Source organism: Microcaecilia unicolor, chromosome 1, assembly GCF_901765095.1.
Source record: "Microcaecilia unicolor chromosome 1, aMicUni1.1, whole genome shotgun sequence".
In the NCBI taxonomy this organism is placed as follows: Eukaryota; Metazoa; Chordata; class Amphibia; order Gymnophiona; family Siphonopidae; genus Microcaecilia; species Microcaecilia unicolor.
In genome coordinates, this window is record NC_044031.1 from 1,016,722 (window position 1) to 1,034,460 (window position 17,739).

Below are 17,739 nucleotides of genomic sequence, written 5' to 3' on the forward strand. Positions count from 1 at the left end.
TGTGGTTCAAAAGCGATCATACCCATGTGTGCTCCTGTCTCGCCGATTCTGGACTTTTTGCAGGATGGTGTACAAATAGGCTTGGCCTATAATTCCCTGCGGGTGCAAGTGGCAGCTTTAGCCTCCCTTCGTGGTAAGGTTGAAGGCGTGTCTTTAGCTGCTCATCCAGATGTGGCACGGTTTCTTAGTTGGGTGCTTCGGCTCCGGCCTTCCGTGCGAGCACCCTGTCCAGCTTGGAACCTGGGGCTAGTTTTGAAGGCCGTGCAGGCTTCTGCTTTTGAGCCGCTTCGGCGAGCATCGGAGAAAGATTTGACACTAAAGGCCGTTTTTCTTGTGGCCATTACTTCGGCAAGACGGGTGTCAGAGCTCCAGGCGCTGTCCTGTAGAGACCCATTTCTGCAATTCTCAGAGTCCGGGGTCACGGTTCGGACCGTGCCTTCCTTCATGCCTAAGGTGGTTTCAGCGTTTCACCTAAACCAGCCTATTTTCTTGCCCTACTTTGATAAGGAGGAGTTTCCAGAATCTTTTGGGCAGTTGCACCTGTTGGATGTGCGCAGGACTCTGCTGCAGTATCTGCGAGTTACTATCTCTTTCAGGATCTATGATCAGCTGTTTGTTTTGCTATCAGGTACTCGCAGAGGGTCTCCAGCGTCTAAAGCCACTATTGCCCGCTGGCTCAAAGAAACTATCTTTTCAGCTTATCTGCTTGCCGGCGCATTCTACCAGAGTGATTTCTTCCTCTTGGGCTGAAACTGGAGCACTCTCTTGTCAGGAGATATGCAGTGCAGCAACATGGGCTTCTAAGCTCTCTTTTGCCCGACATTACAGGCTGGATGTGGCTGCTAGGAGGGATGCGCGTTTTGGAGCACAAGTGCTAGCGCATGGTGTGACCTGTTCCCACCCTATCTATTAGATTGTAAGCTCTTTGAGCAGAGACTGTCTTCTATGTTTGTGCAGCGTTGCGTACGCCTTGTAGCGCTATAGAAATGCTAAATAGTAGTAGTAGTAGTATATAGGGATTGCTTTGTTACATCCCATAAGTAATGGCTTCATCTGCTTGATGACAAGGAAGGGAAAATTAGGTTCTTACCTTGGTAATTTTCTTTCCTTTAGTCATAGAAGATGAAGCCATGAGCCCTCCCTATATGATTGTCTGTATGCTGTGAATCTGTTTCAGGTTCTGTTCTTGTTTCCTGAAGTTCCTTCCTTGGGAGAAAGTTGGAAAACAGTCTTCAGGATTCATGTTCACTTATAGGAGGATGAGTCCATTCCCTCCAGTTTATGTTTTGGAGGATGAGTTTATTCCCTCCAGGAGGTTACGTGTATCCCCTCCAGTTATACAATAAGGAGGACGAGTTTATTCCCTCCAGGAGGATATGTTCATTCCCTCCTTTTGAGTTCATGCCCTTGTTAAGGGGCCATCGTTCGCTGTGAGGAAAGTTCATGTTATTCCAATTGTGGTTTGCCATACTGAAGAGGCAGTGGAGCTGGCTGGCCATGAGGCACTGTGAAAAGTTGAGTGCTCTCTATCTCCCCCTGCTGGTTGATGGACACAACTCATACGTAATGGCTTCATCTGCTATGACTAAAGGAAAGAAAATTACCAAGGTAAGAACCTAATTTTCCCTTCACTGAAGTCAGTAGATGCGTGATATATAATACATCATGTTAACAGAAGCAATGACGTCCTCTGAATGTATTAAAGAGAAACAACAACAAGAAATCGGTTACCATAACGGATGGTTTCTGGGCTGGTCTGGTAGGACTAAAGGAAAGAAAATTAATCAGTTAAGACATAATTTTTCTTTTCTTATTGTCCATATCAGATCAGTCCAGACAAGCAGTTCTCATTGGGGTGAGAGTAGAAGATGAGGCCCAAACAGTCAGGTGTGTACAAAGAATGAAAGTGATACTATAGTAACCAACATGTTGAAACCCAAGATGGACCTGAGAAGGCTTTTCAGAGCCTTTATCTTTAAAATGAGAAGTATTTAGCCCCTGAGGAAGAAAGGGTGAAATAAACAGCCAAATAGACAAACTAGAATTCAAGCAGGAATGAGGAGCAAACAATCATCCGTGCAGTAATAATCTGATTCTGCTGCGGGTCGTGGCCTTGACTAAAATACCAAAAACAGAGAAGGAAACAAGGAAGACAGGACTGGAATTGCCAAGCTAAAATAGATCTATAGACACCGAAATATGTCGCTAGCCCACTAGCAAAAAAGTGTTGCCAGGTGCAGCATAACACGTATAGGTGTGGAAGCACAGAAGAGAATCCCTCTGTGAAGTTGGAGGGGGTGTCTTAAAACGGGAAAGGCCAAGGAACCTAAGTGTTACTAAAACAACAAGTATGTTGAAAGACAGGACTCCTATGCTCACCAGTTCAATGTGATTCAGTAGGAGCAGATGTAATAGTAGAGATAATGATGAAGCTGCAGAAGATCCTCATTGAAAGAGAATCTAGTAGCTATAAGGAAATGGTGAAAGGGCATAGTAGTAGACCTTTATGGCAGAGCTCGACACAGTTTACAGACAGACATGCACACCTGTTGATCAGAACTCCATATGCCTTTCTGTGCTATACACTCCCCCCCCCCCCCCCCAAAAAAAAAAAAAAAAAAACAACTGAATTCTCAGTACTGCTCTCCAGCTTTTTATCTTCTCCACATGCACCTCAGCATACTGACACCAGTTTTTCTTCCTCCTCCCTCCAGTAGCACAGACACCAAGTTTGCACTCTTTCCCCCCTCCCCCTCCAGCAATACTAGAGAAACGGAAATGAAAGATATCAGAGATGCACATTTCCCAAAGCTGACATCCAGTTGATAAAGACATTTTTTTCCTATCTTTGTAGTCTGAGCATTTTATTTTTCTATTTGATTTGCTCCATGTCTCTTCTTTTTCTTGCCTTTCCAGGATCTCCAGTCTATTTGACATTTCTTCTCTTTCTGTGTGTCCCTGTCTGTCCTTTTTAGCACCTGCTCTTTTAGTGTCCCTATTCTCCCCTTATATTAAGCATTGCCCCTCTGCATCCCTATCCTTCCCTCTCCCACCCTGTGATCAACAGTCCCTCTGTGTTCCTATCCCACCCCCTTTTTTAACTACTGCCCTTGTCCCTGTCTCTATTCTTACTTCATGCCCAACATCTCTTGTCTGTGCCCTGTCTTCCTTTCCCCCCACACCCCAGATCCAGCATCTCTCCCTCTGTCCCCTGACCCCCTCGTTGTGTGGCATAACTCCTTCTGTGAGTCCAGCATCTCTCTTCCTCTGTTCCAAACCCTGATCCAGTCTTTGTGTCTTCCCTCCCCCTCTCACTCTCTCAACCAACCTGCCAGGAAGGGGAACATATCTCCAGCCCTCCCTCCTGCATTACATCTCCAATGCCCAGGGTCCAGTACATCTTTATCCCTCATCTCCCCCACCTCGAGTTCAGGGTCTGTCACCCTCCCCTCCTCCATCAGTACATGGGGCTAGAGTTCCAGTGTAATCCCCCTAACAGGGTAACCCTTGATCCGAGTTCTAGAACATGATTTAGGGAAAGGGTTCAGCCCAGGAAACTGCTAATAAAATAGCCAGTCACAGCACTAATTATTAAGCATTAGCATACAGCTGGTTCCCCATAACTAGCGGAGGGCTTGGGATTAAAACATTGCAGGCATACAGCCTAGAGATGCAGCTTCCCAAAATTACTACATCGTGTGAAAAGAAGGAAGCAGATTTCCTGGATAGTAGCAGAATAGCTAAGCTGCTGAAGTGAACTAGAAAAGACAGAGCCATATTGTGGACTGAGGTTTACACTATCGGACCAGTTAGCTTGACAAACCAGCAGCAGATGTAGAGAACAATGCGGCATGGTCTGAGTGACCGTTGTAATAAATTTGGCTGAGATGAAAACAGAATTTATCAGAATCTGAAGATAAAACCCAGAAAAGGAGTGGGAGAACAAACTCACTGACAGCCCAAATAAATAAAACTACTTACTGTGCCTTATCTAATAGGAAGGCTGGTACATACACAACTTTGGTTCCTTTAATTTGCTGAGGAAACTGTAGTGGGGAGGGGGGCGGAGGACACTTGACACCACCGAGTGTCACCCCAGCTCCAATAAAACTTGTGCAAATCTTTCTTAGGAAGAAAAAGAGCATAATCCTTTCAATAGAAGCCCCCTGCTCTATCTACTAACAGAAGAAAAATCTGGTTGCGGACTGGCTGAGAAGAACCGACCAGGAGTTGTGTGGCTTATCCACCATCCACTTAAGAGACACAGAATACTGAGCAGTCCATATCTGCACAATCTCCTTTAGGGGTGAAGCACATGCAACTACTTTTTTTTTTCTCTGTTTTCCAACTGCTGGCAGACAGACACAATACCCATTTGTCTGGACTGGTCTGCTGTGCACGATAAGGAATAGGTTATTTAAAAAGCTGGAACAGTGAACATAAAGATGAAATACTTCATACAACATGCAATAACTGGTATGTTTGACTTGTCTACAGCACATCTTAGGGATCTAAGCCACTCTGTACAGAAATTTTTTTTCCAGCTCTTAGATTCTGTGTTTGTAAAATCATTTCTCTCAGCTTTTCCTTTTTAGCTGTAACAGTTTCTACCTCTGTCAGCTCTCAGCCATCTGCTGCAAATGTCAGCTGTCGCTGCTGTCTCAGTATTACTTCAGTAGCTCAGAGCAAGTAAAGATTAACCCTGTCCTAGTAGAACAGTGCACTGTTATGCTGCCCTCTGTTGCCCAACTCAATGTGCCATTAGGAAAGAGGGTATAAGTAAGAAGCATGGTTCATGTGTAAAAGATCTCTGCTCGTCACAAATAGTTTGCTTAAGAAACAGTTTTAAATGTAGCATTCTACTCTGAAACCTGCAAGTCAAACAACTGGGTAATGCCATCTGCTAGTTCTGAAACAGAACACTCTTTTTGGAGTTTTCCAGTAAAACACAAAGGATTTTTTTGTTTGTTCTCATGCGTCCTTCATTTTTTTTTTTTTGTAACAGCTGCAGTTCTTGTGCTGTCTGAGTGTTTGCTCTCTCTGTTAAGTGTTTCTTAGCACTCCTTTCTGTTCATGTTCCAGTTGCATTTTTTTTGTTTAAAAGATTATTCCCAGTATTCCTGTTAGATCACTTTTTCAACATTTTCCAGCAAGATATGCAGACAGCATAATCCCCACTTTTCCTACATGGGCTATCTTTCACTTAAAAATGTCTTCTCCATTTAGCATTTTAAACTCTTATGAGGATGACATATTAGATTAGTCTCATCCGACAGGAATTACTAATCCATTGGAAGCAGTTGGGCCAGGATTTTTGGGAACGGAAAGTGAGGTGATTAAATTTGCAGATGACACAAACCTATTCAAAGTTGTTAAAACACATGCGGACTGTGAAAAATTGTAGGAAGACCTTAGGAAATCGGAAGATTGGGCATCCAAATGGCAGATGAAATTTAATGTGGCCAAATGTTGGGAAGAATAATGCAAATCATAGTTACCTGATGTCCACTTTAGGAGTCGGCACTCAAGAAAAAGATATAGGTGTCATTGTTGACAATACACTGAAATCTTCTACCCAGTGTTTGGCGGCGACCAAAACAGCAAACAGGATGCTAGGAATTATTAGGAAAGGAATGGTGAATAAGACCAAGAATAATATGATGCCTCTGTATCACTCCATGCTGCAACCTGCATTCAGTTCTGGTCACCGTATTTAAAAAAAGGAAAAGGTTCAAAGAGGAACCAAAATGATAAAGGGGTTGGAATTCCCCTCATATGAGGAAAGGCTAAAGAAGTTAGGGCTCTTCAGCTTGGAAAAGAGATGCTTGGTGGGGGATATGATTGAAGTCTACAAAATCCTGAGTGGTGTAAAATGTGTAAAAGTGAATCAACTTTTTACTCTTTCAAAAAGTATGAAGGCTAGGGGACACTCAATGAAGTTACATGGAAATACTTTTAAAACAAATAGGAGGAAATATTTTTTCAGTCAAAGAATAGTTAAGCTCTGGAACTCGTTGCCAGAAGATGTGGTAATGGCGGTTAGCATATCTGGTTTTAAAAAAGATTTGTACAAGTTCCTGGAGGAAAAGTCCATAGTCTGTTAATGAGATGGACATGAGGGCAAACAGTGGTTTCCCTCAACGTTTTGAGTCCCTTTTGTCCTGGAATCCTTGTTTTCAGTGAGCCTGGTAGCTAGGGATTCCCAAATGTGAGAATACCAATGGCTTGCTTGTCCTTGGAGAAAGCAGTGTTACTCACCTGTAGCAGCTGTTCTCCAAGGAGAGCAGTCCAAGTGTTCTTGCATATCCTCCCACCTCCCTTAGGATTTGAATTTATTTATTTATTTATCCTACTGAGAAACCTGCTCTCTTGTGTTGGGTGGGAAAGCACCTGCGCATGCATAGTGGGGCGCTTCTAGAATTTTCTAGTAGCTGTACGCACTAGGCAGCATCTCCACCGTGCTCCATCAGATGACGTCACCCAAATGTGAAAATATACTTGGCCTGCTGTCCTCGGAGAACACCTGCTTTGACTTGGTGACAGGAGAATTAAATCAAGGATGTGCTATGGACGTCATCTACTTAGATTTCAGCAAGGCTTTTGACACTGTTCCCCACAGGAGGCTCTTAAATAAACTAGACGGCCTGAAGATAGGACCCGAAGTGGTGAACTGGATTAGGAACTGGTTGACGGACAGACGCCAGAGGGTGGTGGTGAATGGAGTTCGCTCGGAGGAGGGAAAGGTGAGTAGTGGAGTGCCTCAGGGATCGGTGCTGGGGCCGATTCTGTTCAATATATTTGTGAGTGACATTGCCGAAGGGTTACAAAGTAAAGTTTGCCTTTTTGCGGATGACACCAAGATTTCCAACAGAGTGGACACCCCGGAGGGAGTGGAAAACATGAAAAAAGATCTGAAGAAGCTAGAAGAATGGTCTAACGTTTGGCAATTAAAATTCAATGCGAAGAAATGCAAAGTGATGCACTAAGGGAGTAGAAATCCAAGGGAGACGTATGTGTTAGGCGGGGAGAGTCTGATAGGCACGGACGGGGAGAGGGATCTTGGGGTGATAGTATCTGAGGACCTGAAGGCGACGAAACAGTGCGACAAGGCGGTGGCCGTAGCTAGAAGATTGCTAGGCTGTATAGAGAGAGGAGTGACCAGCAGAAGAAAGGAGGTTTTAATGCCCCTGTATAAGACGTTGGTCAGGCCCCACCTGGAGTATTGTGTTCAGTTTTGGAGGCCGTATCTTGCGAAGGATGTTAAAAAAAAATGGAAGCGGTGCAAAGAAAAGCTACGAGGATGGTATGGGATTTACGTTCCAAGAGGTATGAAGAGAGGCTTGCTGACCTGAACATGTACACCCTGGAGGAAAGGAGGAACAGGGGTGATATGATACAGACGTTCAAATATTTGAAAGGTATTAATCCGCAAACGAATCTTTTCCGGAGATGGGAAGGCGGTAGAACGAGAGGACATGAAATGAGATTGAAGGGGGGCAGACTCAGGAAAGGTGTCAGGAAGTATTTTTTCACGGAGAGGGTGGTGGACGCTTGGAATGCCCTCCTGCGGGAGGTGGTGGAGAGGAAAACGGTTACGGAGTTCAAACATGCGTGAGATATGCATAGAGGAATCCTGTGCAGAAGGAATGGATCCTCAGAAGCTTAGCTGAAATTGGGTGGCGGAGCAGGTGGGGGGAAGAGGGGGTGGTGGTTGGGAGGCAAGGATAGGGGAGGGCAGACTTATATGGTCTGTACCAGAGCCGGTGATGGGAGGTGGGACTGGTGGTTGGGAGGCGGGAAATACTGCTGGGCAGACTTATATGGTCTGTGCCCTGAAAAGGACAGGTACAAATTCAAGGTAAGGTACACACATATGAGTTTGTCTTGGGCAGACTGGATGGACCATGCAGGTCTTTTTCTGCCGTCATCTACTATGTTACTATGTTACAGGTGAGTAACTTCACTTTCTCTACTTCGTTGCCAAAAATGTAAACAATTGGGAGATTTTGTTCACGTGGTGGAGTTGCCCAGAATTTCAACCATTGTAAAAAGAAATTCAGAAATGTATTTTATCTGTTAGTAATTTAAAATGAAATATATATATTGGAAAAGGAAGATTATGGTTTAATTCAAGAGCACTTCAACAAATAGGAGGATAAGAGAATATATATTATTTACGGCGAGGCACCAGGATACATGACAGACCTCATCGACCTTTCAACCAGAAACACTACAAAATCTGCGCAATCATACCTAAACCTCCACTACCCAAGCAGCAAAGGACTCAAATACAAATCCACCTATGCAACCAGCTTTTCCTACCTAAGCGCACAACTATGGAACTCATTGGCAAAAGCAGTAAAAACTACGGTCGACCACCTAAATTTTCGGAAAGCACTAAAGACAGACCTGTTCAGAAGAGCATACCCCACCGACCCAACATAAAAATACCTGGTCACTTGCGACACAATGTAATCTCTCTCTCTCTCTGTCTATCTATCTATCTATTTTGCTGAAAACTCCCCTTAATTTTTCAAGGATCCAACCAGGGGTGTGCTGGTAAATTTTTAACAACAGGCTCTCTCTCCGGGCATAGCCAGCCCTGAAAAAATTTTTGTTTTGGGGGGGGGGGGGGGGAAATACATGCCTCTCTCTCCCCTCCCTTGTGCGGGCACACTAGGCATACTTTTGCCGAGCCCCACCAGCCAATAAATGGACTGCCACCATTCTCTGCTGCTTGTTTCTGGCTCTGAGCAGCATTATAGAACCTTCTTGCGCTTGCATGAAAAGTCCCAGCCTGATGCTCAGAGTCAGAAACAAGGAGCAGGGAGCAGCAGCAGTCTATTTACTTGGCTAGTGGGGCCAGCATCACTGCCAGCAAAGTAAAAGAGAATTCAGGAAGGGGCCCAAGCCCACATTTTGGGAGTCAGTTGTTAAAGTAGCCATGGGGAGGCCTACTTTAACAACCGGCTCCCCAAATTCTTAAAAACTTAACAAATGGCTCTCGCGAGCCTGTGAGAGCCCGCTCCAGCACACCACTGGATCCAACCCAAAAACTTGGGAAAAAGGCACTTTGTGTTTAAATTAGTAGACCACACAATGAGGGGCATAATCGAACGGGGCCGGGCATCTCTAAGGCCGGCCAAATCTCAACATTTGGGCCGCTGTTACAGATGGCTGCCATTGGTTTCCAGCGGTGATGGCGACCATCTCAAATCCAAGCCATTTGGTCGTGGGAGGATCCAGCATTTGTAGTGCACTGGTCCCCCTCACATGCCAGGACACCAACCGGGCACCCTAGGGAGCACTGCAGTGGACTTCACAAATTGCTCCCAGGTGCATAGCTCCCTTACCTTGGGTGCTGAGCCCCCCAAAACCCACTATCCACAACTGTACAACACTACCATAGCCCTTAAAGGGTAAAGGGGGCAGCTAGATATGGGTTTCGGGTGGGTTTTGGAGGGCTCCCATTTACCACCACAAGTGTAACAGGTGGGGGGGGGGGCCTGGGTCCGCCGGCCTGAAGTGCACTGCACCCACTAAAAACTGCTCCAGGGACCTGCATAGTGCTGTGATGGAGCTGGGTATGACATTTGAGGCTGGCACAAAAATGTTTATATATATTTTTTTTGGGGGGGGGGGGGTAGTAGGGGGTTGGTGACCACTGGGGGGGGGGGAGTAAGGGGAGGTGAATCCCCGATTCCCTCCGGTGGTCATCTGCTCAGTTGGGGCACTTTATTGAGGCTTGTCCTAAAAATAAATCGACCAAGTAAAGCCGGCCAAGTGCTCGTCAGAGCTGGCCTTTTTTCCATTATCGGCCGAAGCTGGCCATCTCTTAACCACGCCCTCGTCCTGCCTTCGGTACCCTGCCGACATACCCCCTTGAACTTTGGCCGTCCCTGCGATGGAAAGCAGTTGAAGCTGGCCAAAATCGGTTTTAGATTATACCGATTTGGCCAGGTTTAGGAGAAGGCCGGCCATTTCCTGATTTGTGTTGGAAGATGGCCGCCCTTCTCTTTCGAAAATAAGCAGGAATGTGCAAAAGAAGTCAGTCACACTGACCGTGGCCAGAATTTCACTACCATGGGCTGTTTCAAGGCATGCAAGACCAGTAAAACCGAGCACAACTGATTGGTTATGCATGCCTTGAAACAGCCCACGGTAGCAAAACTTTGGCCACGGTCGGTGTGACTGACTTCTTTTGCACATTGTGCCTTTTTTTCCAAGTTTTTGGGTTGGGTCCTTGAAAAATTAAACTTCCTGTGGAGTTTTCAGCAAAATTCAGAGAGAGAAGGGTTTTTATGCCTATGAAGAAAGTTTGATCTGATTTATATCCTCTTTACCCTGTTAACATATATTAGGTTGAGGTTTGGGTGCAGAGGCTTTTTCACCTTCTCATATATTGTTTTATAGTATTACAATAAGTACTTTGCAACTTATATACAAGAGAGGTTTTGCCTCTGTTCTTTGTAATTAATTCAGGAACACAGCATGATGTTTGTCCGTCATTGTTTAATGGCATCCAGATGTGCTTTACCCAAAAGATGGAAAAGTAATTCATCACCTTTTATTTAAGACTGGTTGTACAAGCTCTCTGAAATTTATCTAACGGGAAAAAAATCACTTATGAAATGAAAAAGAAAATAGAAAAATTTCAGTCTATACGGCTATCATATGAGAGAGAGATCTGGGAAATGAATGTCCGATCTGACCTTTTTCAGAAATATCAACTGTCCAGTTTTTATGTTTATAACACTTGTTCTGTATTTGATTATGAAGAGTGAATTAATAGGGTGGCATTTGGCGAGGGTTGGGAAAACCTTTAATCTAACATGTCACTGTTACATATGCAATAACATATAAAATTTGAATACTTGAAGAATGCTCTGTCTGTGGTCCATATCGGTTGGTAATCTGGAATCTTACAAGTGTGGTGAGAAATTGAGGGAAGTATGTGCATGTGGAGAGTGCTATTTTTAATAAAGATGCACCTGGATGACTGAATAGCTCCCTCGTTCAAGCTTGAGGGAAGCATTTCTAAAGGTATCTTTTGAGTGCAAAAGAAAACAATGTATTTTTCATGGAAATGTTCCCTACAGAGAAACCAGGTGCCAGCATCTTTGTTTTTATGTCCCCAGGTCCTTTGTGTGCAGGAAAGGTGTAAGGTTGGACTCTGCACGTAGATGGACACTTTTAAAATTGCTCTCTAAAAACGTACAGGGTCAGAAATGAACGTAGAAATGGTGCTGATTTATTAAAAAAAATTTTTTTTAATATATATTAAGAATATTATTTAATTTGGCTATTCTGTGAAACACACGTGCCCAGAATTTAGGAGCATTAATCTGAATAGCTAAATTGAGAGGGTTGTAAGAAGTGCATCATAATCAACCTACTTCTTATTTTCCTTCAAGCTTGCCTTTTCACTGATTCCACTTTGCTCTTTTTTTTTTTTTGCTTTGAACATTTAGTGGATGAGCTGACCAAGCAATTGGAGGAGTTTGAGATGAGGAAAGCAGCAGCGCGTGCGGTAACTGGAGTGCTTGCCTCTCACCCAAACAGCACTGATGTACATATTATCAATTTGTCACTGACTTTCCATGGCCAGGAGCTGCTTAGTGACACCACACTGGAGTTAAACTCGGGACGCCGCTACGGACTCATTGGACTTAACGGAACAGGTAAGGAGCAGATTAAAATGGATGGTACTGCTGGAAAAATATTTAGAGAAGGAAGGGGCAATTATAAAAAAGAAAAAATTTCTCTTTCAGTACTTTCATGGGTAATGCATTTGCTATACCGCCTGTCTGACAGCCAAAGCTGTTTTACATAATCATTTATTTTCTACTTATAACCCAAGCATAATACAATAAAACATTCATATTCATAAAAATGTTCACAATATAAACAAAAATGCCTTCTAAACTTATAAGATTTTTTTTTTTTTTTGCATTTCTTGACATCTCATAGTCACTCTCCCTTTTCAACTACCACCTCCTACCTCTGCAGCCCAGAAGTATTTCTGCCTTTTCCCTAGGCCTCTTCCCTATTTACATTTCTTTCTGTTCTCCAGAGCAGCACCACTTTCTCCTGTTTCCTAACCTGGGACACGGATTGCATCTCTCCTTGAGCGGTATGGTTAGGGCTGCACGACCATTTCCTTCTCTGTTGGTCTCCACAGGAACCAGCAATTTTAGCAGCCTGTGGGGACAAAGAGCTCAGGACTTTTGGTACCTTGAGAAAAGAATATGGCATGGGGAGTGGAAGATAACCATCTGTGAGAATGGAAAGGGATATAGGGGTAAGGGGTGAGATGAAGTAATATTGATCTCGTCAGTGTTTTGATGTGGTCATAGATTTTTATTTATTTATTGCATTTGTATCCCACATTATCCCACCTCTTTGCAGGCTCAATGTGGCTTACAATTCATCATGGATACTGGAAATAGAAGTGAATACACATTTGGTTTACAGAGGGTTTTGTATTACGTGGTGGTGAAATACACGATGGTGATAAAGCAAAAGACATTATAAGACAGTTCTGGAAGTTTTAAAGATTATACAGTTACACATGTTGATCTTTGTGATATATCTTGTCGAAGGGATAAGTTTTCAATAGTTTGCGGAAATTAGTCAATTCATAGACCGTTTTCAGGTTACGTGGCAGCGCGTTCCAGAGCTGCGTGCTCGTATAGGAAAAGGTAGTTGCATGCATTGATTTGTATTTCAGACCCTTACACTTGGGAGGATGAAGATTAAGGGGTGTGCGAGAAGATTTTTTTGCGTTCCTGGGTGGTAGTTCTATTAGGTCTGACATGTAGGCTGGGGCGTTACCATGGATAATTTTATGGACTAGGGTGCAAAGTTTGAACGTAATGCGTTCTTTTAGTGGGAGCCAGTGTAGTTTTTCTCGTAGGGGTTTCGCGCTTTCATATTTTGGTGTGCTGAATATTAGTCTGGCTGCCGTATTCTGGGCTGTCTGGAGTTTTTTTAAGTATTTGCTCTTTACAGCCAGCGTACAGTGAGTTACAATAGTCCAGATGACTGAGTACCAATGATTGTACCAATTTGCGGAAGACAGTTCTTGGAAAAAATGGTCTAACTCTTTTTAGTTTCCACATTGAAACATCTTTTTAGTTATGTTATTTGCATAGTTCTCAAGTGTTAGGTGTCGATCAATGGTGACTCCGAGGATTTTTAGGGTGTCCGAAACTGGTAGATTTAGTTTAGGTGTGTTGATGGTGGTAAATTTATTCTTGTTCTATTGCGAGGTGAGTACCAGGCATTGGGTTTTCTCAGCATTGAGTTTTAGCTGAAATGCATCTGCCCAGGAATTCATAATATGTAGGCTTTGCTTAATTTCATTGGAGATTTCCCTTAGATCTTGTTTGAATGGGATGAAGATCGTTCTCCGAGGACAAGCAGGCTGCTTGTTCTCACTGATGGGTGACGTCCACGGCAGCCCCTCCAATCGGAAACTTCACTAGCAAAATCCTTTGCTAGCCCTCGCGCGCCCGCGCGCACCGCGCATGCGCGGCCGTCTTCCCGCCCGAAACCGGCTCGAGCCGGCCAGTCTTCTTTTGTCCGCACTCGGTACGGTCGTGTTTTCGCCGTGTCGAGCCCCGGAAAGTTGACCTCGCGCGTCCAATTTATTTTGAGCGTGTTTTTTTCCTTCGGGAAAGTTTTCTCTTTGTCGGGAAGTGCTCCGGAAACCCCCCGCCGGGTTTCGTGTAAATCCTCCCCGTACTTCCAGCTTTTTGCCCCGGTAAGTTTTCTTTCGTCGTCGGGGTAGGCCTCTTTTTGGCCTCGGTAGAGATTTTTCTCCCTCTAAATTTTGGTGCTTCAAATTTCGCCATTTCGGCTTTTGATTTCGCCGGCGTGATTTTTCCGCCCATGACATCGAAGCCTTCCAGCGGCTTCAAGAAGTGCACCCAGTGCGCCCGGGTTATCTCGCTCACTGATCGACACTCGTCGTGTCTTCAGTGTCTGGGGGCCGAGCACCGCCCTCAGAACTGCAGTCTGTGTTCCCTGCTTCAAAGGCGGACTCAGGTAGCGAGACTAGCCCAGTGGAACGTGTTGTTCTCGGGCTCTTCGTCGGCATCGGCACCGGGATCTTCGAGTGCATCGACGTCGTCAGCGTCCAGACCATCTTCCTCGGCCGCCCCTGCATCGAGTGCATCGAGACATCGGGCCTCTGCATCGGCGCCGAGACATCGGATAGCTGCATCGACGTCGGTGGTACCAGGACCTCGTCTGCTGATGTCGTCGGACGGTGGTGCATCGGGTGGAGTGCAGGTGAGGGCTGTCCATTCCCCTGCTGGTGGCGGTGAGCCCTCGGGTGGGTCTCCGCCTACCCTGAGGGCTCCTGCGGTACAGCCCCCCCGAGATCGACCTTCTTCAGTCTCGGCCCCGAGGAAGCGACGGATGGATTCGACGTCCTCCTCGTCGGTGCCGGGGAGCTCCGGTGACATGCTTCGGAAGAAATCGAAGAAGCATCGACACCGGTCTCCTCCCCGTGTCGGCACCGAGAGCTCTGGGTCGCCGAGGGATTCGGCACCCAGCAGGCATCGGCACCGAGAGGACCGCTCACCCTCTGTTCAAGAGGTGTCGATGCGCTCCGCTCTGGACAGCCCGGAACAGCCTCCACGCCCGGAACAGGTACTGACGTCGACGCCTGCATCGACCTCTCAGCCTTTCTCTGCAGCCACTCTAAACGAGAGCCTCCGGGCCGTTCTCCCAGAGATTCTGGGAGAGCTGTTGCGCCCTACCCCTCCGGTACCGGCGGTGCTTGCGCCTCCGGTACCGTTGAGCGTGGCGCCGGCTGGCCCATCGCCCAGGTTGAGGTCCCCGACGTCGGTACCGCGTGCGGTGCCGACCGCGGCCACCTCCCAGGAAGGCTCCCCGACCACGTCGGCGGAGGGAGCTTCGCCGATGCGGGCAAGGGAGTCTACCTCTCGACGCCCCCATCGTGGACGGGGTTCCACGGAGTCGAGCAGGGCGAGGTTGCAGACACAGGTCCGGGAACTCGTGTCTGACACCGAGGGTGAGGCCTCGTGGGAGGAAGAGGAAGATCCCAGATATTTCTCTGACGAGGAGTCTGAGGGTCTTCCGTCTGATCCCACTCCCTCTCCTGAGAGACAGCTTTCTCCTCCCGAGAGTCTGTCTTTCGCTTCCTTTGTCCGGGAGATGTCTACGGCCATCCCCTTCCCGGTGGTTGTGGAGGACGAGCCCAGGGCTGAAATGTTTGAGCTCCTGGACTATCCTTCTCCACCTAAGGAAGCGTCCACTGTTCCCTTGCACCATGTCCTGAAGAAGACATTGCTTGCGAACTGGACCAAGCCATTAACTAATCCCCACATTCCCAAGAAGATCGAGTCCCAGTACCGGATCCATGGGGACCCAGAGCTGATGCGCACTCAGTTGCCTCATGACTCTGGAGTTGTGGATTTGGCCCTAAAGAAGGCTAAGAGTTCTAGGGAACATGCTTCGGCGCCCCCGGGCAAGGACGCTAGAACCTTAGATTCCTTTGGGAGGAAGGCCTACCATTCCTCTATGCTCGTGTCCAAGATCCAGTCCTACCAGCTCTACACGAGCATACACATGCGGAACAATGTGCGGCAGTTGGCGGGCTTGGTTGATGCTCTTCCCCCTGAGCAAGCCAAGCCTTTTCAGGAGGTGGTCAGGCAGCTGAAGGCGTGCAGAAAATTCCTGGCCAGAGGAGTTTATGACACTTTTGATGTTGCGTCCAGGGCCGCTGCTCAAGGTGTGGTGATGCGCAGGCTCTCATGGCTGCGTGCCGCCGACCTGGAGAATAGAATCCAGCAGCGGATTGCGGACTCGCCTTGCCGTGCGGATAACATTTTTGGCGAAAAAGTCGAACAGGTGGTAGAGTCTCTCCACCAGCGGGACACCGCATTCGACAAGTTCGCCCGCCGGCAGCCTTCAGCTTCTACCTCTACAGGTAGACGATTTTTCGGGGGAAGGAAGACTGTTCCCTATACTTCTGGCAAGCGTAGGTACAATCCTCCTTCCCGACAGCCTGCGGCCCAGGCTAAGCCCCAGCGCGCTCGCTCTCGTCAGCAGCGTGCGACTCAGCAAGGCCCCGCGGCTCCCCAGCAAAAGCAAGGGGCGAGCTTTTGACTGGCTCCAGCAGAGCATAGCCGACATCCAAGTGTCAGTGCCGGGCGACCTGCCTGTCGGAGGGAGGTTGAAAGCTTTTCACCAAAGGTGGCCTCTCATAACCTCCGATCAGTGGGTTCTCCAAATAGTCCGGCAAGGATACACCCTCAATTTGGCCTCAAAACCTCCAAATTGTCCTCCGGGAGCTCAGTCCTACAGCTTCCAGCACAAGCAGGTACTTGCAGAGGAACTCTCCGCCCTTCTCAGCGCCAATGCGGTCGAGCCCGTGCCATCCGGGCAAGAAGGGCTGGGATTCTATTCCAGGTACTTCCTTGTGGAAAAGAAAACAGGGGGGATGCGTCCCATCCTAGACCTAAGGGACCTGAACAAATATCTCGTAAAAGAAAAGTTCAGGATGCTTTCCCTGGGCACCCTTCTCCCCATGATTCAGCAAAACGATTGGCTATGCTCTCTGGACTTGAAGGATGCCTACACACACATCCCGATACTGCCAGCTCACAGACAGTATCTGCGATTTCAGCTGGGCACACGCCACTTCCAATACTGTGTGCTACCCTTTGGGCTCGCCTCCGCGCCCAGGGTGTTCACAAAGTGCCTAGCTGTGGTAGCAGCGGCGCTTCGCAGGCTGGGGGTGCACGTGTTCCCATATCTCGACGATTGGCTAGTGAAGAACACATCCGAGGCAGGAGCCCTGCAGTCCATGCAGATGACTATTTGCCTCCTGGAGCTACTGGGGTTTGTGATAAATTACCCAAAGTCCCATCTTCTCCCAGTGCAGAAACTCGAATTCATCGGAGCCCTGCTGGATTCTCGGACGGCTCGCGCCTATCTCCCAGAGACGAGGGCCAACAACTTGTTGTCCCTCGTCTCGCGGGTGCGAGCGTCCCAGCAGATCACAGCTCGGCAGATGTTGAGATTGCTGGGCCACATGGCCTCCACAGTTCATGTGACTCCCATGGCCCGCCTTCACATGAGATCTGCTCAATGGACCCTAGCCTCCCAGTGGTATCAGGCCGCTGGGGGTCTAGAGGACGTGATCCACCTGTCCACGAGTTTTCTCGAATCCCTGTTTTGGTGGACGATTTGCTCCAATTTGACTCTGGGACGTCCCTTCCAAATTCCTCAGCCACAAAAAGTGCTGACCACGGATGCGTCTCTCCTGGGATGGGGAGCTCATGTCGATGGGCTTCACACCCAAGGAAGTTGGTCCCTCCAAGAACGCGATCTACAGATCAATCTTCTGGAGTTGCGAGCGATCTGGAACGCTCTGAAGGCTTTCAGAGATCGGCTGTCCCACCAAATTATCCAAATTCAGACAGACAATCAGGTTGCCATGTACTATGTCAACAAGCAGGGGGGCACCGGATCTCGCCCCCTGTGTCAGGAAGCCGTCAGCATGTGGCTCTGGGCTCGCCGTCAGGGCATGGTGCTCCAAGCCACATATCTGGCAGGCGTAAACAACAGTCTGGCCGACAGGTTGAGCAGGATTATGCAACCTCACGAGTGGTCGCTCAATTCCCGTGTGGTGCGGCAGATCTTCCAGGCGTGGGGCACCCCCCTGGTGGATCTCTTCGCATCTCAAGTGAACCACAAGGTCCC

At 47.3% G+C, this 17,739-nt stretch overlaps 1 protein-coding gene across 2 annotated transcripts in view; it reads left to right on the plus strand.

Moving 5' to 3' along the window:
* Positions 1 to 17,739, plus strand: part of LOC115461810 (ATP-binding cassette sub-family F member 2) — a 228,516-nt gene that overhangs the window by 57,972 nt on the left and 152,805 nt on the right. For both annotated transcript variants that reach the window (XM_030191858.1, XM_030191868.1), the window contains exon 3: positions 11,472 to 11,681. In XM_030191858.1, coding sequence (XP_030047718.1) covers positions 11,472 to 11,681 — 210 coding nt within the window. The remainder of the gene's footprint in view (positions 1 to 11,471; positions 11,682 to 17,739) is intronic.